Source organism: Vicugna pacos, chromosome 4 (assembly GCF_048564905.1).
Source record: "Vicugna pacos chromosome 4, VicPac4, whole genome shotgun sequence".
Taxonomy (NCBI): Eukaryota; Metazoa; Chordata; class Mammalia; order Artiodactyla; family Camelidae; genus Vicugna; species Vicugna pacos.
The window spans coordinates 1,011,103-1,036,942 of NC_132990.1; the positions used below are offsets into that span (position 1 = coordinate 1,011,103).

Here is a 25,840-nt window from a genome sequence, read left to right on the forward strand (position 1 = left end):
TCTCAGGGCTCCCGCTTTTGGTGCAGTGAGCGTGACGTCCCTCTGCTGCGACGTCGGGCTGGGAGGCCTTGTCTCGGGGCAGTTCTTCCTGAACAGCGTTTGCTTGGAGTCACTGCGCCACCCGGCCGTGCAGTGCCCTTGGGAATTGTCTCTCGGTCCTGTGGGTGCAGGCCCACGTGGCCACGGTGGCAGCGCCTGGGGGCTTGGGGTAGGACACCCACTGGCCTCACATCTCTCAGCATCTCCTGCCCTCCTCCCTGAGCTCCCCGCCTGTTGGCCTGTCTCCCACCAGGTCCAGGCCGCCTCCCTCTGCTATCCCCGACACCTGCCCTGGTTTAATCCTGAAAGGCTGACAGGCCTCTCCTTCCCTGGGGCAGGCCACACCCCCCCTGCACGGCTGCTCTAACCCCCACATCCATCCCATCTGTAGGCACCAGAGGCTCCCATTGATGCCACTTTTATTTCTTCTCCAGGATAGAAACCAAGGACACTTTGGTGGGTGGATATGTGGTTGCTCGGCCACCCATCCCCCCATCCCCCAGTGCAGCGAGCTGTGTGGTTTTGATCAGATTTCCCCTCACTCGTGTGACTGAGAGGGGACAGGGGACACGGGAAGGTTGGGGCTGGACTGGGGACAGTGGTGGAGCAGCTGTCAGGTGGGGGCGCAGGGCCCTGGGGGAGCCCCGACGTGGGTGCCTGTGGGATGCAGAGGTGCCACGTCCCCACTGGGCGGGAAGAGCAGGTGGACGAGCAGGAGCAGCCATGGGGAATGGGAGTTTTCTCCACCGGTGCTCGTTTCTGCTGCCTCTTCCCTGGAAACCTGGAACGTGCGCTGCTGGTTTTCCTGGGACCCTCTTCCTTCCGGCCAGGGAGGCCACCCACCCTCCGGAGCCCCACGGAACGCATGTCCTCCGATTTCAGGAGAGACCCTGAGGCCCACAGGGTGGGGTCGGGGCCAGAGCAGGCGTCCCTGCGTGCAGGAACACACGTGTCTGTGTCTTCACAGGGAAGACACAGATGTGGTTGTGGGGAGGCGCTGCTGTGCGTCTGTGGTTGCCTCTTTTCTTTAGTCGTCAGAATTCCAGAGGCTTCTCAGAGTGTGACTGTTGACGCTTTCTCTTCATGGTCATACTCATCATGAGGGTATTTCTGTAAGAATTTGTGGTTAGGTTATATTAGTTTTATAAACACATTTTAAAATAAGCAACGTCAAATGAATCTCAGAAAACATATGTTTTCCCAACCCATTTGCAAGATTCAAATTTATGATTGGATGTCTTAGTTATATGTTTCATTTCTTCCTCCAGGAGATTGGAAAGGAAGACGCTGACTCAGAAAACGCAGGAGCTGGTGAACATACAGCCGGGTTTGAAGATGATTTTGAAGTAGGTGTAATTAAAAATTAAAATTATTCTATTGTTAGCATTAAAAGTGTTCTCATCTTAAAGATAATTTGTTCTAAAGCTAGAAACTTAACAGTTTTTCTCTCTCTTTTTATTGCTCTTAACACTCCGTATCTGACTTAGGTCTGTTACCTACGCGTCTACCAATGCTGACCAATGTGATGTGATTAAATGACTTAAGTTTACCCTGTTGTTGGTGCTCCCCAATCAAACTTGTGTGTGCGTGCACGCCGGGACGTGTGTGTACCTGTGTGTGTACATGTGTTATACGTGTGTGCGTGTGCATGCCTGGACGTGTGTGTACGTGTGTATAGGTGTGTGTGTACACCTGTGTGCGTGTATATCTGCGTGGAGCACAAAGTACACGTGTCTACATGCACATACATGCACATTCCCCGCACTGAAGCGTTTGCACATGGTTGTCCACTCAGGTCTTGGTGGATGCAGGTCTGTAGGCTCCGGTTCCTTTTTAGAGAAACACATGCAGCCATTTACATGATTGGTCACTCAGTGACCCTGGACTTTACAGACTGAGCCTCGCTGCGGCCCTCTTCTGCTTCAGGGGACAAGTTGTGTATTTTCTTCCGTGTAGGGTTTGTCCTAGTAGCTCCAGGCTCTGTGACTGTTTGCAGGACTATGAGGATGACTTTGAGGTCTGTGACGGGGATGAGGACAGCGGGCTGGATGCACTTGAATCAGCAGAGATGGCAGAAGAGCTTCCCCCGGCCAGAAGGAGGGAGATTGAAGAAATTCAGAAAGCCATCCATGCGGAGAACGAACGGGTGGGCGAGCTGTCTTGGAAGCTGTTGGAGAGCCCAGGCCGGGTGAAGCGTGGAAGGGGCACAGGGCCAGGTACGTGAGCCGGGCCAGTTCCCCCGCTCCCTGCTACAGGTGCCTGAGCACTGCTCAGTGCCCATGGGGCCACCGGCTGCAGACACCGCCCATTTCCCGGGGTCAGTCAGCCAGGCTGCTGTGCAGGCTGCTTTTTTTCTAACAGAGGAGATGAGTGTCACCAATGAGGGGCAGCAGGTCCCAGGGCCAACGCAGTGCTCAGGGGTCAGGGCACCTCCAGGGGAGTCTCCTTTCCCAGGGCTTTTCCTTAGGAAGTGTACTTTGCTCAGAAGTTCTTGGCATCTGGATACGATAAAGTCACTTGTATAAGGGCAGGAATAAATATTTCAAAACCACTTAAAGGGAAAACTATGATATTCTAATAAAAAATCAGCATTAAAATAACCCCCAAAATTCAAATAGGACAATATTAAAAACATTGGATAGTGTACTGCTTTAAATGGTTTCATAAAATAATTGTTAACGAGTAAATTAATACGATGTGATGATCCAGGTGAGGCCAGGCAGAGCGACTGTTGCCTCGTCTTGTGCGTCTGCTCTGGAGGGAGCAGGACTGAGCCGGGGTGCTGTTGTGCAGGGTCCTCTTGAACCTTGGAGCCGGGTGGCGGCCCGCAGGCTCTGGTGTGCTGCCTGTCGCTGCTGTGCGGCCTGGCGGTACCTTGGCCTCTCTGTGCCTGGCTCCTCGCCCGTAGAACAAGGGCATGGCGTCTTCAGGGCTGCTGTGGACTTAACTAAACAAGCTGCCACATGCGAAGCGCTTGGGGGCGCCAGGCCTGTGGTGACACAGAGACCTTAGTCGTTGGTGGCGTCCGGTCGCCATCTTTCAGCGGCCGAAAGGTGTTGGCTCTCCTTGTCCTCCGCAGTCAGCCCCATGTCGGGGGTGGCTGTGGCTGCAGCAGTGGCCTGTTTGTTTGTAAATGACATGCTTCATCTTTGTCCAGGGCGACAGGAAACTGTTTGATAAGTAACTTTCCAGAGCAGTAAGTTACTCCGTGGTGTGAAAGTGTTCACATACCGCCAAAAGGAATTGCATGCTTGGCTGGCGAGTGTTTCCCAAGGGCAGACACCTGCTCTGCGGGGTCTTTGTTCTCGTCTTGACCCTGTGGCCTCAGTCAGGGGCCAGTTTCCTCACTTCTGAAGCTGGAGCAGCAGTCAGCATCATCTCCGGTCCTGCGCGGTGCTTGGCAGATGCTAGGGTTCTTCTCATAAACATGACCTGCTTCCACCCTTGTCTCAGTCCTGCTGGTGGGTGTTCTGACCGTGGGAGGGTGGAGGCTCACAGACTGGCCACCTGCTCACTGCAGAAGGCCAGCACCGGGCAGAGCTGGGGCTGTGGGATGGCTTCCGTCCCGCAGGCCTCGGGGATTTGGTAAAACTGTAAGCCAGCAGGGTGGTTCATGCTCTTTGGATGAGTTCAAACACAAATGCAGAAGGACTAAGAAGTTGGATTAAGATACAGTTGAAATAAATACATAATAGACATGTAGGTACATCTGTATGGAAACCGCAGAAACCCTTGGGGAAGAGGCGACATGAGGAGGTCCATGCACGGCAGAGTGGTGGGCGGAGCTGCTGACCCTCACAGGAGCCTTTAGGCTGCTCCATGACTGGTCACCAGCCCAGCTACCTCTGCCCACACCTGCCCGTTTGTCTCGGGGCAGCGAGTGGCCAGACCCCAGGAGCTCACGTCTGCCATTTTCAGCTCTGCCTTACACATCTCAGTCCCTTACAGAGCGTGCAGTTTTGGAGGAGGATGGGAGTGGAGGACTGCATCTTCTGTTGTGTTCTTAAATATTTCTGAAACTAGTATGATTGGTGCATACGTAGGAAATTGTGCTTCGTTGCTGAGAGTTTTAGATGAAATGAGCAGAAGCGGTTCTCCAGATGCCCGGGGAAGGTGTTTCCCTTTGTCGTCACCAGTTACGTGTAAAGACTTATTGAGCATAAGTGGTATGCGTGCTTCTCATTCCTTTACTCTTGACTTCCTTTGCTTGAAAGAAATATTTCAGTTTCACAAAAATAGCTTTTTTTCCTAAACAGGTGCAAACAATTCCCCTTCCCAAATCCCTGTTTGTGGAATTCTCGTGGATTTTGCAACAGCCTCACACCGTCAGAAGAGCCGGACTCAGGCACTTAAGCAAAAGTAGGTGGACTGGGAAATTTGCAGAAGGTGTGATTAGTTTTAAAATGCTTCTCTTCAACGTACCTTTGAAAGTTAGCTGATGGGCAGGCAGGGTCTTTAATTTGTGCTGCGTCTCCCTGTGCCCGGTGTGGTGTTATTGCTGTGGGTGTGCAGTGTTGCACAAAGACATGTGGCCCTAACGTTGTATCAGTTTCAGGGGCCCTGGGAGCCCCACCTGTCACGGCTGCAGCAGAGTTGCAGTCAGGTGGTCACAGGGCTGGCGGCCGGGCCTGACCCCCTGCAGGTGCCACTGCCTCTCGAGGCGTGGTTGGCATTGCTCAGGGTTTGAACAGCCCTGTGAGCCCTGCTGCTTCTCGGACGTGCAGCTGGAGAATTCTCAGGCGAGAGTCCCAGGTGGGCCATGCGGCCCAAGTGCCCCGGACACCATGCCCGTATTGATGTCCTTAGGTCCTTGTGTAGACGACCACAGGCTCGAGTCAGCCTCTGGGGTTGAGGGAGCTGAGTGTGAACCACGAGAGCTGTTCCTCCACGTGTCAGAGTCCAAGCTTGCCTTACTGTGAACTCAGAAATTTGTAGCATTCATAGATTCGTGGAAGTGAAGTTCTCAGTCGGTGATCTAGGACTGAGTGTTGGGTCTAGTGCAGATTCGATGGAGGAGTGGAGCTGTAGGTTCACAGAGGCCAAAGCAAAACCAGAGCATGACTGCTGGGGAGAAGGCGTCCACACTGACTGGAACTTGGGGGTTTCTCCTCGCCGTGCCCCCCAGGTCTCCTGCCCACTAACCATCTGCAGCAGCAAAGCTCTCAGCGTTGGTATCAAGTGAAGACAGGTGGGGTGACAGGGAGCACATGTGTCTTGGGTGCACGCCTGTGAGCAGGACAGAGTTCAGTCCTCTGGAGGGATGGGCGGGCCTAGGGCTCTGAGACAGAGCAGACAAAATGCCGTCAGCGTGGTCCAGCCACATGGCATCACCCGTCCATTTGCGGTGTCTTATCTTTAATGACCATTAATATCTGACTCACACCAAACGTCAGTTAGGTCCTCAGCAAGAGCTACCATCTCACCACGAGGCCTGTTCCCCCTTCTGCACGTTGTCTGTTTGACATTGTTTTGTTTCCAACTGTTTTGAGGATGCGCAGCACAAAGCTGCTCCGGCTCATCGACCTGGACTTCTCATTCACCTTCTCCCTCCTGGATCTGCCACCGGTGAATGAGTATGACATGTACATCAGGAGCTTTGGGAAGAAGAACACCAAGCAGGTGAGTGCAAGTGTGCTGACAGGTGAGCAGATGGAGGTGTGCTGACAGGTGAGCAGGTGGTGCAGGTGTACTGACAGGTGAGCAGGTGGTGCAGGTGTGCTGATAGGTGAGCAGGTGGTGCAGGTGTGCTATCAGGTGAGCAGGTGGGTGCAGGTGTGCTATTAGGTGAGCAGGTGGGTGCAAGTGTGCTGACAGGTGAGCAGATGGAGGTGTGCTGACAGGTGAGCAGGTGGGTGCAGGTGTGCTGACAGGTGAGCAGGTGGTGCAGGTGTGCTGACAGGTGACAGTGCAGGTACAATGTAGGGAGGGGATTGAGCCTGGCTCTGTCCTGCCATGATGTTAGAACCTGGGATGGTGTGAAGGACACAGACTTGAGGGAAGAGGGGCTCCTCCGTCACGGGCTCTTCCCTGGAGAGATTGTGCGACGTCCTCCATGTCCAGAGCCTTCCAGCACAAACGTGGTCACACAGGAGGACTGGGCAGGCTCCTGGCTCAGAGGACAGACAGCTCGACCAAGGGAGGGTTTCTGGGAAGTCACGGGATGTCACCTCTGGTCACTGTCCAGGTTCCTGTGGGGTGGAGCAGTCCTGCACGTCCTCCCTGTCCTGCAGGTATGACCACTCAGGTTCTTCCCGAGCTCCCAAGATGCCGGGCTCACCTTAGTTTCCCTCCTCTGTTCCCATCCACCTGCCTCTTCTCCCAGGTCTTTCTATGCCAGGTCCCCATCACTGCCTGTGTCCCCCTTGCCTCACTAAGTGTCTCCCTTACCTCACCAGGTCCCTCGTCACCTGCGTGTGTCCTCCTTGCCAGGCCCATTTGTCGTCTCCCTGTTGTTCTCCATCATGTGCTCCTGCTGTCCCTGCCTCTCCTCTTGGCGACCTGTCTGTCCCTCCGTGTCCACAGCCTGTTCTCGGGGCTCCTTCCTGGTGACTCCTGCTGAATTGCCCCTGGCCCAGCGCTGCTCCCCCGTCCCCCAGCTCTGTCCCCCATCCTGCTTTCTATTGTTAATTATGTTTCAGTCTAGTTCCCAACAGTTGGCGGTGTTTTAAAGTCAGGGACACCCTCTGATGCTTCTCTTGCATCCCAATGGTGCCGCGGATCAGCATGCTCCTGGGTGAATTCCGTCAGGAACCTCTCAGTGGAGGATCACAGGATGAAATTTAAGAAGCCGCCAGATTAATCCTGGCTTTGCAGCTGGACTCACTCTGACCCTGAGCAGATACTCTGACTTCTCTGCTTGTTTTCCTCATTCAAAGCTCTTAGTATCTTACTGTCTTCCCTGAAGCATGTAGCTTTTTCTGCTTGTTTCTTTTGATTTTTTAATTTACTTATTTTAATTAATTAATCAATTAATTTATTGAGGTGTAGATGATGGACAGTATTACATATTTCAGGTACACAACAAAGTGACTCACACTTTTTAAGTGTTTCATGCTCCATTTACAGTTAGCATAAAACACTGGCTCTGCTCCCTGTGCTGTGCAGTGTGTCCTTGTGTCTTACTCATTTGATACGTAGTAGTTTGTACCTCTTAATCCCCTACCCCTAAAGCATGTGCCTTTTTTAAATTAAAAAACTGGTTTTGCGAAGCCTCTGTGCTCTAAGAGAGTAGGGTGCCGGTGGACTTGGTAACAGTGTTTTCAAACCAGAGTTGACTTGTTTGATGTGACTTTCTGAAATCACTTCTGAGATTCAGGCCTGTGTGTATCGAATGTTTAAGACATGAGCAGCATTTGTGTGGCTTTATTTACGCTGTGGTACTTATTTTTGACAGAAGCAAGAAGACTGTCATTATTAACTTTAAACATTTTAATCGTTTTCTTTTCAGTTGTGAGAAATTGCTCTGAGGTCAAGACCCAGAGCTGACTCTGGCACACCTTGTTTTTAAGGCATACGTTCAGTGTAACGAAGACCATGTGAAGAGGGACGTGCAGACCGAAGAGGTGGAGACCCGGGAAGTGTGGACCCAGCACCCGGGAGAGAGTGCGGCTGTGTCTGGGGGTAAACGGCTCCTGGCCCTGGGGTATGTTTGTTACCTTCTTGCCCTTTCTCTGTCCTGGGTGTGGTCACTGCTGTGCGGCTGTGGAAACACGTGCTCTTCCCAGCCGCCTCCTGGCTGTTCAGAACCCCTAGTGTCTGGGCCCCGATCCAGGCCCACACAAGGGAAGGAGCTCACCCTCAAACAGGCGTGTTGCAGACGGGCTCCCCCAACACTCCCTGCTCTTAATTTGGGCAGTCTGTGCTCCTCATTTGTTTGCAACAACTTTAAGTTTGTGACGTGTGCCTGTGAGTCCACCTAGCTGGTTTCACATGAGCTATCTTTCAGGGAGTGACGGGGCAGCCCTGGTGGCGCTGCCGTGGTCCCGAAGGTCGACACGCCCCAGCTGTGCAGCTTCCTCCGGGCAGCCTGCCAGGTATGCCGGTCCTGGGGCTGCATCTTGCTAGTGCTGTCTGTGCTTCTGGATTGTATTCCTTAACGTTAATTGCTTGCATTGTAAAATCTAGACTGAAAAACAGGTATGTTAAGTTGGCAAGGGACACACATACCCAGGGTATTTGAAATTAGTAAACTTATGGCTTTAAAAACTGGTTCTAAGTACGTCCAAAGGCTGAGGGAGCGACGGGGATCCTGAGTGCCCGCTTATCTCATCTGAGCCCCAGCCCTGCCCCTCAGTTGGGTCAGAGCCGGTCACAGTCACCAGATCCTCCACGAAGGCTCAGTATGAGTCTCGGAGATTCTTCCCCCAGCGCGTTACAGAGTCTGGTTTCATGTGACTTTAAACTTATTCAGCTTCTCTTAGAGTTGACGTGGAGTGAGGATGGGCGGGGGCAAGGTGGTGCAGGATGACTTGGGGACAGGCCTGGCGGCTTCATGTCACCGTGGTCCCTCATCTTCTCCCCGGGCCTCGCTCCGGGCCAGCTGCCTTCCTGAGTCCACTGCGTCTCCCTCCCGCCTCCTTGCCATCGTCCCAAGCTGGACCCCTGACTCCTGAGGGCAGGGACGCTGATCTGCTGTACACTGGGTCTCAGCGCAGCCCGGCGAGTGGGACGTGGGCTGTGCTGAGTTTCCTCTAGAAACGCTGGAGGGTCTACCTCTCCCCCTCCTGTTACCTTTAGCCCATGTTTTCTGTGACAAGCGATGCCTGTGTTGGACCATGGCTCCCCCGTGGAGTTTACGTTTTTGGAATTTTCCCTGCAGTCTCTGCTGTTGTGTGGGAGGAACACTCTAGTTTCCTTGTGTCAGTTGTCATGATGTCTTGGACTTGGGCAGTTAGGTTTTTGGAAATGGGTAACTGCCCAGGTAGTGATTTGTGTGTGGTGTTTTTCCTGTAAAGCGAGCACGTTGGGAGTGCTCACCAAGGACTGCTCTCATGTCTTTGAAGGTGATTGCGGCTTTGCTGGAAGAGGACCGTGTGGCCACGGAGCCGAGCTGGCCCCCCCGGGCACAGGACTGCACCCTGCCTCTCAGTGACGGCTCCGTCCCCTTCAACACCGGCCTGCTGTTCCTCCAGAGTAAGCACGGCCCTGCTCGGCGTCTGGGTCTAGCGGGAGACGTTCACGCCGGCACGGCCACCTTTACTGTGACACCTCTGTCCCCACAGTGGGCTTATCGAATGGAGATTCTGCGTCTGCAGACTGAAGTGTAAGGTCACGGTTTTGTGGGGCCCTCCTGAGGCGTGACTGGAGGAAGGACACGCGGTCATTTTCCCGTTTCCTTCGGCTGCTTTTGGTTTTTGGCTCAGAGGTGCAGCGGGAGCAGCGTGGGAGGGTTCAGGGTGGGAGTCGTGCAATGAACTTGGCTCAGCGTTTCCCATCGAGCTCCTGACTTCAGTTTAAGTAGGTTCCTGGGGACAGGGCACCTTGCGACGTCACACACGCAGTGAAACTGCACGTGATTGTGTGAGCCACACAGACTGCCTTCGCGTGACCAGGTGTGACTTCTTGAGCAAGTCGCCACTGGGCTTTAAACAAAGTGGCTGGTAAGGGCGTGGGTGGCCAGGCTGGTCCGTGAGCGGAGGTGAGGCCCACGGGCCGTGTGCACCAGGCTCCGGTGCCGCCAATTGGGGTGTTTTAGGTGTTTCCTGTGCTACCTGCTGTTTATACAGTTCAGATGCACTCACGTTCCTCCACATCCAACATTAGCAAAGTTGGTGGTGTTAGTTTCTTAAAAACTCATATTGTTTGAGAGAGCTTTTGTTTTTAAAAGATAAGACTGATTCTCGAAAAATACTATTATTGCATCTGTAGCATCTGAAACGCGGACACGCAGGCTCCCACGTTCCTCTGCGTCCTGAGAAGCCGAGGAGGGACGGCGGCTTCACGGAGCTGGGGGCCTGGCTGAGCACGCACCAGGGCCCTTTGGGGAGGCTCGTGTGTCCTGTGGGACCTGCCCCTGTTCCATATGTGAACAGAAAGCAGGTTCTGGTGTGTTTTGCTTGGTAAAGTTGAGTTGTGAGGCACCAGGAGGAGACTGGGGTGACAGTGTCTGAGCCTGGGCCTGGGGCACGGGTCCTGGATCTGAGCTTGGAGGTAGGGACAAGGGCCCCCCCAACACTGTGGCCACCAGGAACCACACAGTGCTGGCCGCCCACTTGCTCTTCTGTTGGTTCCACACGTTCAGGAGTGTCCAGTGTCCCAGGCCCAGGAGTCAGCAGTGGACACACAGACAGGCAGACATCACTGTGAGCTGACTGGATGGGGGAGTGGGCCACGATGGGAGGGCGAGGAGGTGTCACCACTGCTGGCAGACAAGGTGCTGATGGGCTGGCCGCGGGGCCTCCCCAGACCCCTCCGTGCCACCCAGTCTGTGGGAGCGGTGGGGGAGTGAGAGGGAGCGGGGCCACGTTGGCCAAGGGCACGGGTGGCCTCCAGTCGAGCTGTGGCCATCCGTTGACACCAGATCTAGGCGTGTGTGGCAGTGAAGGACCATGTTTGTCTCTTCGTTGAGCTGATGCATGTCTGAAAAGTGTTCACGTGACGTGGGTCCTGGCGGGTCACTAACCACAGGTACATTTTCTTGTCTCCTCCTCAGACCGAAGGGTGACCTGCGTGCACGTATCTCAGGCCCAGAGGCGGACAGTGGTGTCCGTCCACGGTCTGCCTGGCAAGGCCTCGGTGCCCCTGCTGGACAGCAGGCACCTGCTCTGCGTGTGGGACATCTGGCAGCCGTCAGGGCCTCAGAAGGTCCTGCTGTGCGAGTCAGAGGTACAGCTTGAGGAATCGCCCGTGTAACTCGGGGGTGGGCCAGGGGCGCCAAGGAGGGGGCTCCCACGTGGCTTCCTCTGTCCCGGCCGCCGCCGCTGTGTGCAGGGGATGCGGCACAGTGCTCTCAGCTGGAAGGACGGCTCACCTCTCAGGCCTCTGGGGTTGGGTGGCAGCACGGCTGCAGGTTGAGGAAGACCTGGGCCCGGCGCCCTGGGGTCCCAGCAGCAGTGCCTGGCCTCTCGCGGCTGGGGACATATGTTGCTGGGGTTCTAAACAAGCTTGAGCCTTTCCGGGCCAGCTGGTGGGGCTGTGGTGTGCTGACCGTGCAGGTCCAATGGGAGAGCTGTTCTTTCAGACTGGGAGGATACACACGTGTTTCCAAGTCGTGATCTCCATGACCTCAGAATCTTCCATCTCCACACAGGCTGTGGAGAAGTGTAACTTCTGTGGGCGTCAGTCTTGGGGCTTGGGAATCACAGAGTGCTGCCGCGTGGGAGGCAGATGACATACCAGCGGTGGCCTGGCCACTCTGGGCGGCGGCTGGGCGGAATGGAGATGCCTGGGGCTCACCCGCGACTGCCTCTCTTATCCCTGAGGCCGCGGACACTCAGACACACCCCCCCCCGCGCTGTGTCCCCAGCTTCTACGGGAGGGTCCATGGGAGCTCTCAGTGTCTGGCTTTTGTCGTGGCGGGGGGTCTTTCCAGGTCAGCTTCAGCCCCTGTAAAGCCTTTTTGCTGTTTGCTGGAACCACGCATGGCTCGGTGCTGGTGTGGGACCTGAGAGAGGACACCCGGATCCATTGCTCCCTGAAGCTGAGTGGGTGCTCCTGGACGTTCAGGATCTCAACGTTTTCTACTGGTCAGTGATGCCTGCCTGTCAGCCCGGACTTACAGAGGGGCCCTGAAATCTCTCTGTTTTGTCACTGCAAGTTACCCCAGAACGGTCTGACCTACGAGCAAAAGGGTCCTTTGACGAGCAGGAAAAATGGACCCCTTCCAGGGGATGCTCAGGCAGCGGCCGGCGACAGTGGGGTGTCCTTTCTTGTTGAACCTGGGGTTGCAGGTCCTCAGTGAGATGACTTTCAGTTTTAAATCCATCTGGGGCATATCAGAGCCTGCGCTCCCATGGCTGAGACAACCCACAGAGGGCTGAAGGAGGAGAAGTGGTTGCCTCTTGCGTCAAAGGGAACTGGAAGCACTCGACCTGCCAGGACCTCTAGTTAGACTCGCGTGACTGACTACTGCATGTTGAGCAGCTGTGGCCACAACCACAACCACAAACAACCACAACCACATTTACAACCACAACCGTTATTATAACCACAGACAACCACGATTACAACCACAACAACAAACCACAGCCACGACTACAACCACAGCTAACCACGATTAAAGTCACAACCGCAGCCAACAACAACAAACCACCTATAACTGCAACCACAGCCATAATTATAACCAGAGTCCACCACAGCCACAACCACACAAGCACGACCCCCACTGGGGAGGCACTCGTGTCCTGGGGTTTTCTCTGTGCTTTGTGGACTGGCTTGCTCAGTGCCCGTACCGGCCCACCTGCCAGTGCTGGGGGCTGGGGAGCTCGTGCACGGTGCACTGACCCCACGCTGACCGTGGAGGGGCTGCCCTTGGCCCGACTGCATTCAGCCCATGCTCCCTCTGCTCCTGCCCAGGAACCCCGGTTTTCTCCAGACAGCGAGTAAGGGGCCCTGTGAGCCCGGCCTCCTTCCCTGGCCTGAGGCCCTGGGGTTCCTGCACCGGGCGTTTCCGAGCTCCCTCCCCTCTGTTGGCGGAACCTCTGGTGCACCTGCTTGGTCTTTCCACCCAGCAGTCCAGGGGTTTCCAGGTAGTCCTGTGGTTGGCAGGCAGGACCAGGGCCTGTGGCACAGGCAGGCTGCGTCCTCACTGGCTGAGCTGTGGGGCGTCTCGCGGTTCTGCTGTGGTTTCCTCGAGGACGCGGGTGAGCATCCTCCCTCGCCCTCTGTCTGGGCGGGTGTCTGCCAGCTCTTCCCCGGGGGTGTAAGTTGAGTCGTTGCTGCTTACTGCTGCATGTGAAGGGTCTTTGTACGTTCTGGGTGCAGTCCCGTGTCAGATGTGTCTGGGCCGGCCTCTCTCCCAGCCGAGTAGCCTTCCAGCTCCCCCTCCTGTTCTGTGATACTGCCACGCATGTGGATGTCTTGCATCTGTTTGCACCGCGAGTGTGTCTGTGCTTCCCACGTGAAGACGCAGGTTTTCGTCTCCCAACAACCCATTTTTGCCCTTCTGGAGGCGACCTTGCCGCTGTTGGGAGGTGTGAGTGTATGGGTACGTGAGGGCTTGGTGCGCTAGAGGACATCTTTTGATGGTGCTGGCTAACCTCTGACTCACCTCCGTGTTCAAAACACTGCAAGTCTTAAGCTTTTGACCTCACTTGAAGTCTTACTCCAGGAGGGCGCTTCCTTGTGCTCTGCTGCCGTCTGAACTTTGTCACTAGAACCTCCAGTTCCCGTGGCCTCCCCTCCAGAGGGACACCGGCTCACCACGCCTCCTCCACTTCAGGGCACTGAGCCTGGAACCCTGTCCGTCCGCATTCATTCCTCAGACTGCTTTGCCTTTTCCCTCGGCTTTTCCTGAGTTCAGCTCCAGCTCTCATTTTCTTTCTCCTCGTTTTCTACCCATCTTTGTTCTGGGTTTCTGATTTGTTTCCTTGCTTTAAACACATTTGCAAGTGCTTTTCGAAGAGACGTGATGTAGCTTGGAGTGTTGCGTTCTGGTCTCTTTTGTGCTTGTTTTGGGGGAGAATGTGCAGGGGCTGAAACACTGTGATTTGCATTTTCTGCCTTGTTCCTTCGGAGTCTGCATGAGCTTGTCTGGTTTCTTCTGCTCCTGACATCGTGCACGTGGATGTTTGTGGTCAGAGGAGCTGTGTTGTGTTAGGGTGTAGAGGGTCACTTCTTGAATGGGGGCGGGGGTCTGCAGCTCTGAGTCCCCCTTGGCCTGTGCCCCATGCTGCTCTGTCTGAGCCTCCTCTTCCTCCAGAAGCCCTGCTGCCCTGCGCACCTTCCAGCCCCGTCGTCCCCGCAGGTGGAGGGTGGCCCCAGGGTCCCGACCAGGGGTCTGAACCTCGCCCTCCACACCCACAGCCCTGCGTGCAAAGCTCACCCCTCTTCTCACTGGCACAGTGAACTCTGGTCTCAGCTTCACAGTGATGCTGATAGCAGTGGCACGTGGACGTTTGTGTGTGGTCCGTGTGGTCTCTCGTTGAGGAGATGCACCTGTGCCCGTCCCCGCACAACTCAGTGCTAACTGTGCTCCCTGACTTACCCTTCCATCCCCAGACGGCGTCCTGACGTTGGTGAACCACTGCAGTCCCCTCCGAGCGATAGAACCGGTCTCGGCGTCTGTCTGCAAAAGACAGAGCTGCGTGCGCTCACCTTTCTCTGCTCCGAAAGGTACGCCCTTCACCTCATGAGCTCTGTAGCTCAGGTCGTGAGGAGTGGTCTCCTGGTCTCGAGCCTCCCTCCCCACTTCTGTCTTCACAGAGACGTCGGGTCTGTCGTTCCACATCACGTCCTTGGACGAGAGCGGGGTTCTCAATGTGTGGGTGAGGAGGCCGCACGCCCGGGCCTGGTCTGTGCTGAGGTTGGTTGGGTGTGGGGGGCTCCATTCGGCTCGGGGACACAAGGACCAGACGGGCCATCGGGAATTCCTGTGGGAATGAGCGATGCCAGTGCAAGCGGTGGGGACAGTCGGGGCCACAGGACGAGGGTGGGAGACTCACTGCAGAGGACGCGCTGGACGTCGGCCCCTCATGGAGCGTGGAGAAACGGGTTGAAAGAAGGCGGTTTACAGCATGCAAGTATTAGTTCGGAAGTTATGACACATCTCTCTTCTGGAGCAGTGATCCTTTTAGTGGCTAATGGAGCATGCTGTCCTCGTCAGAGCTCTGCGCTGCTGAAGTGTTCCGTGAGTGTGAAGTGTTTCCGTCTTCCCATCTGTTTCAGGTGGTGGTTGAATTACCAAGGGCAGATCTCGCTGGTTCAATAAGTGACTTGGGTAATTATTAAACAAAAACACTAATTTTATTCAGTGTTTGCTAAAATGAATAAAACGAATGAAAAGATTCCAATACCTGCTTTGAAAAAAAGAGTAATTAGCTACCTGGAAAGTAAAGATGAAGGTTGTATGCTTCATGCCCTTTGACCCTTGAACAGGCCCCGAGACCAGCTCGCGTGCTGCTCTTGTTACAGGAAGGGCTGCGTGTCCTGTCTGTGCTGCAGGGCCCTCTGTGTCCTGGGTCACCAGTTGGTGTGCGAGTCCCAGGTCCACCCCTCAGGGTGACTCCCACAGTCTTTGAGGCTGGGGCAGTGGAGGCAGGGGCCAAGGCCCGAGGTCAGTGGTTCCTGACGCCCCGTGGCCAGTCTGCCGTGTCAGGCAGGGCCCGGGCGTCCGTCCCACAGCCCCTCACCTGGTTTGAGCTGGGGGTGCCCCGGCAGACCCAGGCAATGGGTGTAACAAGAGTGACCCCAGCTTTGCCCCGATGCTCGAAATCAGAAAGGGGCGCCCCCTGTCTGCGGAGCAGCTGCCGGGCTTCATGTGGGCCGCGACGGCCTGGCTGAGAGGTGGACTCGCTCCCAGAAGCCAGGCTGGATGGAGGCCTGTCTGAGGCGAGGCCCCGCCTTTCTCGGCATTTTCTCCACCCAGCATGTGCTCATCTGCTTGGGGCAGTGTTCACTGTGTCTGTCGGGAATGTTGGGCGGGAGGGCCCAGGCGCCTCCTGGACGTGGGCTGGTGGGGCCCGACGCTGCCCTTGCCGGCTTGCACCCTGGCCCCGAGACCCCAGCCCCAGCCTCAGAGACCTCAGGGGTCACGTACCCGAGGCCTCTGTGCGGTGACCAAGGCACTTGGGGGAATTTTAGGCGGTGTTGGGAGGTCAGTTCATAGTCTGCCTGTGGAGACAAAATTACTTTGCGTGAAAGTACTTTGTGATATAAATGAGAGAGTCTGACAAAGGGCGGTATCAGGCAGTGTGTATTTTATCAAAAGTTGCTGTAAGAAGACTTCTTTATCTGTAGAACCACTTGTGTAAATTCCAGCCATGATCTAGCTCTGCTTTTAGGAAAAGAGGGGGTGACATTCACACCAAGAAAGCTCTGGGCGTTACATGCCTGCGGGAGAGGCTGGGGTGGTTCCGAGCCCTGTCGTGTGCATATCAGGTTAGTGGCCTCTTGGAGAGCTCAGGTCACGCTTAGAACCAGTCCTTCATTCACGGATTCTCTGAACAAGCTGGGTCCTGGCTGCAGTGCCAGGGGAATGGGGTGAGGGGGCGACAGCGCTGCCTGGGGAGTGGTTTCCTGGGGAGACTGGCCGTCGTGATGTCACTGCTGGAGCAGGGCTGAGGGCCCAGATCGGGGAAGACTTCCCAGGGAGGAGGGTTTGAGCCAAGACTCTCAGCCCCAGAGTCGGTCCGGGGAGCAGGTGCTGGGAAAGTGGGATCTGCAGTCGGTGACGTCGCACGCCCTGAAATCAGAGTTATAACTGTGACAGGTGGCAAGTCTATAAACACAGTCCCATGCCTTATAATTACAGCCACCCTTTCTCACTGCAGGTTGAGTTTTTTGTGTACTTTTAGTTCATCCACTGCCAAGGTTCTCGGCTGTGCCTTGCTAGGACGTGGGCCTCCATATAAGTAAGTCTCTAGTTCCCCCTCTGCAGTAATTACAGAAGAGGAGGATGAAGCTGGAAATGGACAAAGGAGGGAGAGCCAGTGGGGCCGTGAGCCCGTGGGGAGTGCAGGGAGGGGTCGCGGAGCGGAGCCAGGCAGCCTCTGAGGAGCGAGACCACCAGAGCGTGAGGACGTTTGCGGAAGAGGGTTTCTGTGGGAACCGGAGGTTCCAGTTATGTATTGATTTTTTTTTTTTGCTTAGTGTACTCCCTTTGTTTTATTTTATCAAATCTAAAAATAGGAAGGCTTTTTGATCTTGATCCCACCAGCCATTTTCCCGTGAAGCCTTGAACTGCAGACTCTCGATTCTTCCCCCGAGGGAACTGCAGGACCCACCCCTGCTCTAGGGAGGGAGCGCTCTTTACCCACCTGTGTTTTTATGTTACTGCCGGACACAGGTATTGAAGCAGTGGAAAGTGATTCCAGGCACGTGTGATTGGATTTTGGCTTAACTCATGTTAGAGGCACACTTATTTCTGGTTTCTCCATTTTCAGGGCTGATACCTGGAGGGAGGATCAAACTGCTGCACAGCACGGCCGTTCACCTGGGCGGCAGGTAGGTTTCCCACAGAAGGAGCTCACGCTCGTTCGTGAGCAAGCCAGGCGTGCGTCGAGGAAACCGGCTTCACACGCCGTGTGTTTGCTTGTTTATTATTAACGACTCAGAGTAATAGGTAAAAGTACCAGGTCTAGAGCTAACATTTTTTTCTTTGATTTAAATATTTTCTATCTTATAAATTGGTGCTATTTCACTATTTTTCATCCAGTTTTAATACAACCCTGAAGCTAAATAGACAAGTTTGAGGATTCGGAAACAGTGATATGAAAGTTTTATTCAGAAATTAGATTTATTTTCACTCAGATAACTTGATATGACATAAAATCTTAAGTGTACAAGTAGTATTTGCGGTATTTATATATCATGTTAACTGATTTCCCAGTGATGCCCTTTGTTGTCGGTAACCACAGTCGGGCTCTCAGCCTACGACCCACCCTGAGAAGTTTTCATATTAGCCCGAGTCCTCTCTTCAGACGAACTCCTCTGGGCTGTCAGTGATCGGACACGTGCCGAGGCTGGTTTCAGTGTAACTGTGGCAGGAGTCAGTTATGTTTAAAGCTCACCGGCTACACGGCAGACCCCAGCACAGGTGGCCCAGGCCCTTTTCTGACTTCTGCCAAACCAATCTCATCTCATCTCGGTTCTGGCCTTTATGCATGTGGTACCTTGCGTTACATGTACCCTTCAACTATAGGCTTCTTCTGTGCTTAACTATACGCTCTTGAAAGGGAAGTGTCTCCTGTAGCCAATATTGGGTTTCCCCCCAAACACCGGGTGGTGCCTCCCCAGGTCTGTGCACAACCAGCACCATCCAAACTTGTGTGGCCCCTTCGCTCAGGCCCTCAAGTGCAGACGGTGACCAGTGGTCGCTGCAGCCCTCGGAGAGGGCGTCTGGTGAGGGGTAGGCAGTGGACATGGCAGCTCGGGGGCTGAGCTAGGCCTGACACCCCCCTCAGCTGCAGACCATGGGCGTCCCTGGAGGTGTATGACCTTGGGTGATGTGCCCCAGGCCCCTGGGGCAGCAAGCCCTCCCCCGAGGGGCTTGGTGGCAGTGTTCTCGTCCCTGTGGTTGGCTCTGGGGGAGGCATGCGGAGCTTGGGAGCTCAGGGAGGGCTGTGGTGACTTTTCAGAGAGATGACGGCTGAGATGGGGCCCGGCAGACCCCGATACATCAGCAGCCTGCAGCAGATCTGCTTTGAGAAATGGGGATGAGTCGGGGCCAGGCCCAAAGAGTGTGCTGTGCTGAGGGCTGAGACTAGCCTCAGGGGGCAGGGACGAGACGGGCTCCACGGGGACTCCTATGGGTTCTCAGCAGTTTAGGGGGATCAGCTTGGCAACAGTGTGAGGCAGGAATGGAGGACGGCACATGGGGCTCTGGGCAGCCTTAAGGGACTGACGCAGGGTCAGTCGAGATCAGAGACGAAGCTGGAGCTGGAGCCGCGGCGGCAGGCACTCAAGGGTGGGCTCCCTTGGTGGTGGAGGCGAGGAAACCTGGAGCTGGCGGTTCCAGGGACAGAGGACCGAAATCTGGAGGGAGGAGGTGACAGGTCCAGAGCAGATTGTGGCTGGAGTCCGGGATGTGGGTGTGAGCAGAGGGTGGGCGGAGATGGGGGCAGACCCCCGCCGTGTGCCTGGGGTGGCCTCGCAGAAGGAGCAGCCCTGGGCCTTGCCTGTTACAGATAGGTACGCAGCATGAGGTGAAAAACCAACAACAGACCAAATATCGTCTTTCAGAAAAGAGAGAGGAAGACGCCAGAGCACGGTGGAACTTTGAGTTGGCCTGCAGTCTTCCATGCTGGGGTGCGGCCGCGCTGGCACCTCCTCCCGGAGCTGGGGCCCGCGGATGGGGAGCGGTGGGCTTGCTGGGCCGTGCGCTAGAGCTGACCCCACGGACTCCAGGACGCGCCGCCCCTGCAGCAGGAGAAGCCCAGAAACCAAGTTTCGGGTGGCCTGGGGTCCGCGCAGTGGCACAGGGGCTGCTGCCTGCGGGCGGCCCCGCACGGGGAGGCCACAGACACTCAGGCGCCGGGACAGCGCCGGTCGTGGGGTCTGAAGGCGTTCCTAGGTGGAACTGTTGTCTCTGAGGTTTGAAAGTTGGAGCGAGAATGCAGACAGACACTGGAAGAAAGGACTGGTGACCCGCGGAGAGCACAGGAGCAAAGAGCAAGGGGGCTGGAGATGCTGGTCGGGGGTGGGCGCCCCGTGTGGCACAGGTGCCACCTCCGCCCTGCGGCTTCCAGGCTACCTGACACTGTCCTTCTCTTTTTCCAGCCTTTTCCATAAAGGCGATGAATTCTGGGTGTCCACACAAACACTGAACGTTAAATTTCTGCCTTCAGACCCTGATCGCTTTGTCGTGGGCACGGACATGGTGAGTGGTGTTCGGACTTCGCTCTGTGACTAGAGCTGCTCGGTGACCGTCTCCCTGCAGATGAGCTTCCGCTCGCCCTTGTGGTGCCGCTGTTTACACTGTCTCAACAATGGCGGTTTTGTCCAGCCCGGGCCAGACCCCTCCTTCCTCACCGGGGCCTCTTCTCACCACCAGGGCCTCGTCTGCCACGGCAGCAGACAGGAGCGGAGGGTGTTTCCCAGGCTGTTCAGACCCCAGCAACAGGGCGTGAGACCCGTAAGGGTGAACGTGGTTGACTTTTCACCTTTCGGGGAACCAGTTTTCCTGGTAAGAGTGTCGGTTTGTCTTTTTTTCTAACATTTTTTATTGATTTATAATCATTTTACAATGTTGTGTCAAATTCCAGTGTTCAGCACAATTTTTCAGTCATTCATGGACATATACACACTCATTGTCACTTTTTTTCTCTGTGATTTATCATAACATTTTGTGTATATTTCCCTGTGCTATACAGTGTAATCTTGTTTGAATATCGGTTTTTAAAGCACCAGTTCTGCTGCGTCTACAGTGTCGGCACACTTCTGCTCTGATGTCCTGACGCCCCGTCTGTGGTCAGGGCAGCTCACTCCACGGGGCCGTCGCTTGTGACATAATTTCAGGCTTAGAGAGCAGTTTCAAGACCAGCACGAGGATTCCCGCCCCTGCCAGGCATGGGGGAACATCCCTGACCTGTGGCCAGGGTGTCCATCCCTGAGGAGCTGAGCTGGCCCTCCTCTAGCCTCCGTCCTGTTGGCTGTGGGGCGGAGCAAAACATCCTGTCAGTCAGCGTCCATGACGAGCGAGATCATGCCCCTCCCGAGTCCTGCTCAGTCACCGTGTCCCCTCTGCTTGAGACGGCCTTGGGCCCTCACCAAGGGCGTAGATGCCCTCCATCCAGTCTGCTGGCATCTCCTTGTCTGCAGACACCAGTCTCCCCCATGGGCCCCAACTTCCACGTCTCACCCCTGGGCTCTGGTGGGGGACACGGGGACACTACTGGAGCTCCTGGCACCCTGCTGTGAATTCTGTTGCAGGTTGGAGGACTTCCTTTCCTCCTCGGAGCACATTTACTATGTCTGCACGGACACGTGGCTCCCCACTCTCCCCATGGGTCACAATTGACTGCTAGTCCTTACTCTGCTGTGCAGGCTGTCCCCAGCGGTGGGTCTGCGTCCTGTGCATGGTTCTGTTCACTCTTCCCACAGTGACGTTCACTCCCAGCCCCAATCCGTGCTGACCCTGGGCCCGCCTCCCCAACAGCCCCGTTGTCCACGGATGTGCTTAGTTACTTGGTCCTGGAACAGACAGACCTCCCGACATTGCTCACTCAGGCTTCTGGTTTTTTTGAAAGATTAAGAATGTGAAGGATTAAATATATTGAGTAAAATGGGATTAAGTTTCTCTTTTTAAGCTAAAAACTTCGTCTTTTACTAAACCAGCTAAGTTTTTTTAATGCAAATTTCACTCCAAAAGGAATGTACAGTCCTATTATTGGTGCAAATGTACGTAACTTTTAAAAAGTGGCACAGTGATTTCCACTTTAGTGTCAGTCTTCCCAGTCTCAGCGTCCTAGCTTGAATCGGCGACAGCCCATTTGTTAAAAAAGCGCCCGTTTACCTGGTCACTGAACTCACTGATCTCAGCCATCCTGGGCTGGAGGGCGTTCACAGTGAGTCAGTCTCCAAGGAGAAAGCTCAAGTTGGTAATTTGTGAGGACAACATTTAATGTTATAATTTTATGTTTGGAAACAAAAATTAAACCAGCTCTTTCTGCTACACAAACAAAAGAAAGCTAACGCTCTGAAATCTTTCCTGGCTGTGAGATTGAGTGACGCCAGTCTGCCCTCCCCAGACCAGCTGCTCTGACGGGAGCCTCAGGCTGCACCAGCTGACGGCCGAGCTCCCACGCCTGCAGTGGGACCACAGCACGGGCGGCCACGCCATAAACGGCCTGCACTGGTCCTTGACGAGACCTGCCATGTTTCTGGTCTGGGACGACGCGTCCTGCATTTACGTCTGGGACCTCCTGGAGAGCGACCTGGGTCCCGTGGCCAAACAGTCCATCTCCCCAGACAGGTAAGGCTCAAGCCCTCACGGGTGATTTCCTGCAGAAGCGTCACTGATGGTCTTCCTTAAGTTACATATAAGGCTACTACACTTTAAAGTGCGGTTATTTGTATTTAAATTTATATATTATCTTTATATACTTAAGCACTGTGTTAAAAATCACTTTAAAGTGTGTCTGTTTGATATTTAGCCTAAAATAGTGTATGGTTAGAGAATTCACTCTGTAAATAAAAGGAGCTTTTTTCTTCTTAGCACTTTATTTATTTACTAGTTTATTTACTAGTTTTATAAATTCACGCACGTTTGAGCGGTAGACAGAGCGTTCCTTCTGCGTTCTGACAAGGATGCTCCGTGGAAGTCAGGAGTCAGGGACTTCCACAGAGTCACAGTCCCCCTGCCCCAGGCGATTGGGGGCCGACTGCCCTGGGGCCCGTCCCACATACACAAGAGCTGGGTTGTCACCCGTGTGCTCTAATAATTTCTCATCTTTGTTGTTTTATGAGCATCAGGAAGAGTCCTCCTTGAGACCACTTTTTCCATTCACCTGTCTTTTTTTCTTAGCTTTTATGTCTCTTGTCAGTAGATCCTCCTTCTGTGAAGGCTTGTTATAACCTGGAGGATGGGGACCACATCCCTTTTGTGAAAGAAAGAAGATAAAAAGTGATCAAAACCAGAAGATCGTTTGACAGAATGTTAGGGGCATACTGATAAGATATGAAAAAAATTAAGAATTGCGTTTATTTAGTTCAAGTAGTAGGCATACTTACATTATTCTAATTATTAAAAAATTACATCATTAAAATCCAAACTGTGATTTGCTGATAAACACATAATGCTCATGCAGTTTGTTCCAAAACGTGTCTCGTTTATTTAATAAAACGTGTTTGTCTGTTCATTTATTTATTTGTATTGAGGTGTAACTGACATAAAGCATGCTGGTTTTAGGTGTGCGACGTCGTGATTCGGTGTTTGTGCAGGTTGTGGAATGATCGCCACGGAAGTCTATCGCCTCACATGGTTTCAGGACTTTTCTTTCTGTGATGAGAACTTGTAGCGTTTAGTTTCTTGGCAACTTTTCAGACACGCGGTTCAGTGATACTTAGCTACAGCTGTCGCACTGAACGTCCCGCCCTATGGTGGTTCCTTTACCACTGGAAATTTGTGCCTTCCGACCCCTTCACCCCCTCGGCCCACCCCCGCCCCTCCCTCTGGCCACCACCCGTCTGGTGTCTGTATCTGTGAGCTTGGCTGGGTTTTCTTGTTTGTTTTGTATATAAGCGGGATCATACAGTGTTTGTCCTTCTCTGTCCAGCTTATCTCGCTTAGCTTACTGTCCTCAAGATCCTTCGATGTTGTTGCAAATGGATTTCCTTCTTTTTATGGCTGAATAATATTCCACATGTAATATGTGTACATAACGTATTCTTTATCCCTTCAACCACTGATGGACACCTGGGCTGTTCCCATGTCTTGACTATTGTGAACAGTGTTGCTGTGAACGTGGGGGCACAGATACCTCTTTAAGGTCCTGTTCTCGTTTCCTTTGAATACCTACCCAGGAGTGGAGCTGCTGGGTCATATGGTAACCATTTTTAATTCTTGAGGGACCTCCAGACTGTTTCACGCAGTGGCTGCACCAACTTGCATTCCCACCAGTGGTGCACGAGGGCCCCCTTCTCTCCACACCCTCGCCGACATGTGCTGTTGTCTGCTTGATGGTGGCGTCCTGACACGGGTGAGGTGACATCTGTGTGGTCTGGGTCTGCATCTCCTTGATGACCAGTGGTGCTGAGCGCCTTTTCATGTGGCCGTTGTCCTCTGTGTGTCTTCCCTGGAGAAATGTCTCTTTAGATCTTCTTCCCGCTTTTGAATTGGGTTGCTTGTGCTTTTGCTCTTGAGGGGCGTGAGTTCCTCACGTGTTTAGGGTGCTGGCCCCTCAGCAGGGGTGTGGCTGCCGGACGTGCTCTCCCGTCCGCCGGTCTGTGTCCACTTTGCTGCTCATTCTCCTGCTCTGCAGTTTTTCAGCTTGATGTCACCCCAGCTGGTTGTTCCTGTGGCCTTTGCTCCTGGAGTCAGATCCAGAAAGGCCATCGCCCAGACACTGTCGCGGAGATTGCTGCCTGTGTTTTCCTGGGACTTTATGGTTTCAGGTCCTACATTCAAGTCTTTAATCCGTTCTGAGTTGATTTCTGTGTGTGGTGTGAGATGATGGTCTGTCCAGTTTTCCCATCACCACTTATTGGAGACCGTCCTTCCCCCACTGTGTATTCTTGGCTCCTGTGCTGTAGGTGAATTGACTACATACGAAAACAAGTATTTATTGGGTCCTTCCTGTGCGCCCCTACGGCTGCAGGCACCAGGGCTGTGACAGTGAACTGGTCAGTGGGCTGCAGTCCCCGTGGGCTGACGGGTGACAAAATGAAATAATGTGATGGGCTCATGTCCTGGGGCCTGGGGGGAGGGCTGGGGGGTATTTGGGTTGTGGGCCCCGACGGGGGTTCCCTGCCACTGAGACCCCCGCTGCCCCTCGAGGGGCTGCCTGCTCCTGCAGTCTACCTGCGTGGCCCGCAGGTCTGGCTCCAGTCATGGTGGAGAAGACGGGAGGGGCACATTGCGGCGGGTGTGGTTTAATCTCGGTGATTAAAGCTGTGACTACGTGATGGGTGTTCCTAGGATGCCAGGGCCCAACTGAACTTGGAAGTCAGGGATGGGGAGGCCTCGGGGAGATGGCACTGAACCACAGGAGGACGGTGGTGAGGCTGCAGAGGGTGCTGTGTGGGGACGGGGGTATGGGGTGGCCATGGAGGGGACATGGTGGGGAAGCGGGCCTGCTCGGAGAAACGGGGTCGGCGAAGGTGCCCATGGTACAGCGGCCCCACGTGCGGTTCCTTGGCTGGATGGCAGATCTGGAGCTCAGGGTGAGGTCTGGGCGAGGGGTGCAGGTCTGTGGGCTCCCCATCTCAAGGCCGCACGTCCCTGGTGCTTAGCAGTGACCATCACAGACGTCAGTCCCACAGTCTCTGGCTGCAGAGACACGTTTCAGTGTGGTTTCTGTAGATTGAGTCCGTCTGCCTCGGGTCTGATTTCCATTCTGATGATGACAGACGCTGCAGCCTTCCTCTTCCTTCCCCGGGACGCGGGTGATAGGGTGAGTCAGGGTCACACGTGTGCTTCTTGGTTCCAGGCTGGTGGCCATGACTGTCGTGGGGGAAGCCGAGAAGACCCGTGGCAGCTTCCTGGCCCTGGTGCTGGCCAGAGCCTCCGGCAGCGTGGACGTCCAGTACCTGAGGAGGGAGTGGGCCACCCCGGCGGGGGACGAGCGCAGGAGGCTGCGTCTGCTCCTGCAGGAGGCCCCGTAGGAGCCGGGAAACCACCAACTGCGGGCGCAGCCCTGGCCGCAGCCGGGAGGGCACCCTCGTGTAGACGGACGGCGTGTGTTCCGCACGTGGTTCGTTCCACAGGAATGCTACTTCAGTGCACCAGGAAATAAATCACTGTCTTCGAGTGGAAGCAGCAAGCACTTTAGTGAGAGAGCCACGCCCGGCTGCTCTTTTCTGAGGACATTTCCACCTGTTTTCAGAGCAGCTTTAAAATACTGTCACGTTTATTAAGAGATTTTTAAACAATCCAAATGAAAATGTATTTTTAATTAATACTTTTCTTAGTCAAGCATAAAATGAGTCACAGGTTTAAATTAAAGGAGTGACTCCACTAAAATGACCTCCTGCCTGTGTTTTCTTAACGCTTTCCTGGGCTCGTCCTGCTGGAAATGTCGGGCTGTCCGGTCAGACCGACGTGCTTTGGTGTTAAAGCATTTGCAGCTTTATGTAAAGATGATACTGATAAATACGTCCTCTTAATTCTAGCTGTCACAGGGATTCAAGGGCAGGAGGACCCTGGGTGGTGGCCTTGGCAGAGATGCAGTGTTGCCAAAAATAGTCTTTGAAGGCACGTGTGGAGATGAGAAGGGTCCTGCTGGGCGTCTGCGCTGGAGAAGCTGTGGGTGTGCTCTAGTCCAAGAGACGTTGCTGGCGATGGCCTGCAGGCTGACCACACTGCTTGTGCAGAACGTTACCCTCTCTGAATAACGGCACTTCCCTGGGCGGGGAGGGAGGTCACCCCAGGTCTTCCTGCTCTTCCAGCGCCTGCTGCCCTTCGCCGGATGTCTTCCCTTTGTACGCAGCCGACACGCAGCTCGTGCTGTGTTGCTTTAGATGGTTCTTTCAAGCGTTAGAAGGAGGA

At 54.5% G+C, this 25,840-nt stretch overlaps 1 protein-coding gene across 1 annotated transcript in view; it reads left to right on the forward strand.

Annotated features, from left to right (window-relative positions):
- LOC140695940 (cytoplasmic dynein 2 intermediate chain 1-like) overlaps window positions 1-25,319 on the forward strand; it is a 42,714-nt gene extending 17,395 nt beyond the window's left edge. Inside the window, 17 exon segments of the mRNA XM_072959052.1 lie at window positions 1,308-1,385; window positions 2,036-2,255; window positions 4,296-4,398; window positions 5,529-5,658; window positions 7,548-7,681; window positions 7,985-8,072; window positions 9,042-9,171; window positions 10,691-10,863; window positions 11,570-11,723; window positions 14,197-14,310; window positions 14,401-14,462; window positions 14,863-14,914; window positions 17,079-17,139; window positions 19,414-19,513; window positions 19,688-19,819; window positions 21,384-21,607; window positions 24,783-25,319. Of these exon segments, the coding sequence (XP_072815153.1) occupies window positions 1,308-1,385; window positions 2,036-2,255; window positions 4,296-4,398; window positions 5,529-5,658; window positions 7,548-7,681; window positions 7,985-8,072; window positions 9,042-9,171; window positions 10,691-10,863; window positions 11,570-11,723; window positions 14,197-14,310; window positions 14,401-14,462; window positions 14,863-14,914; window positions 17,079-17,139; window positions 19,414-19,513; window positions 19,688-19,819; window positions 21,384-21,607; window positions 24,783-24,957 (2,130 nt within the window). The 3' untranslated portion in view covers window positions 24,958-25,319.
- Window positions 25,320-25,840: the final 521 nt, after the last annotated feature.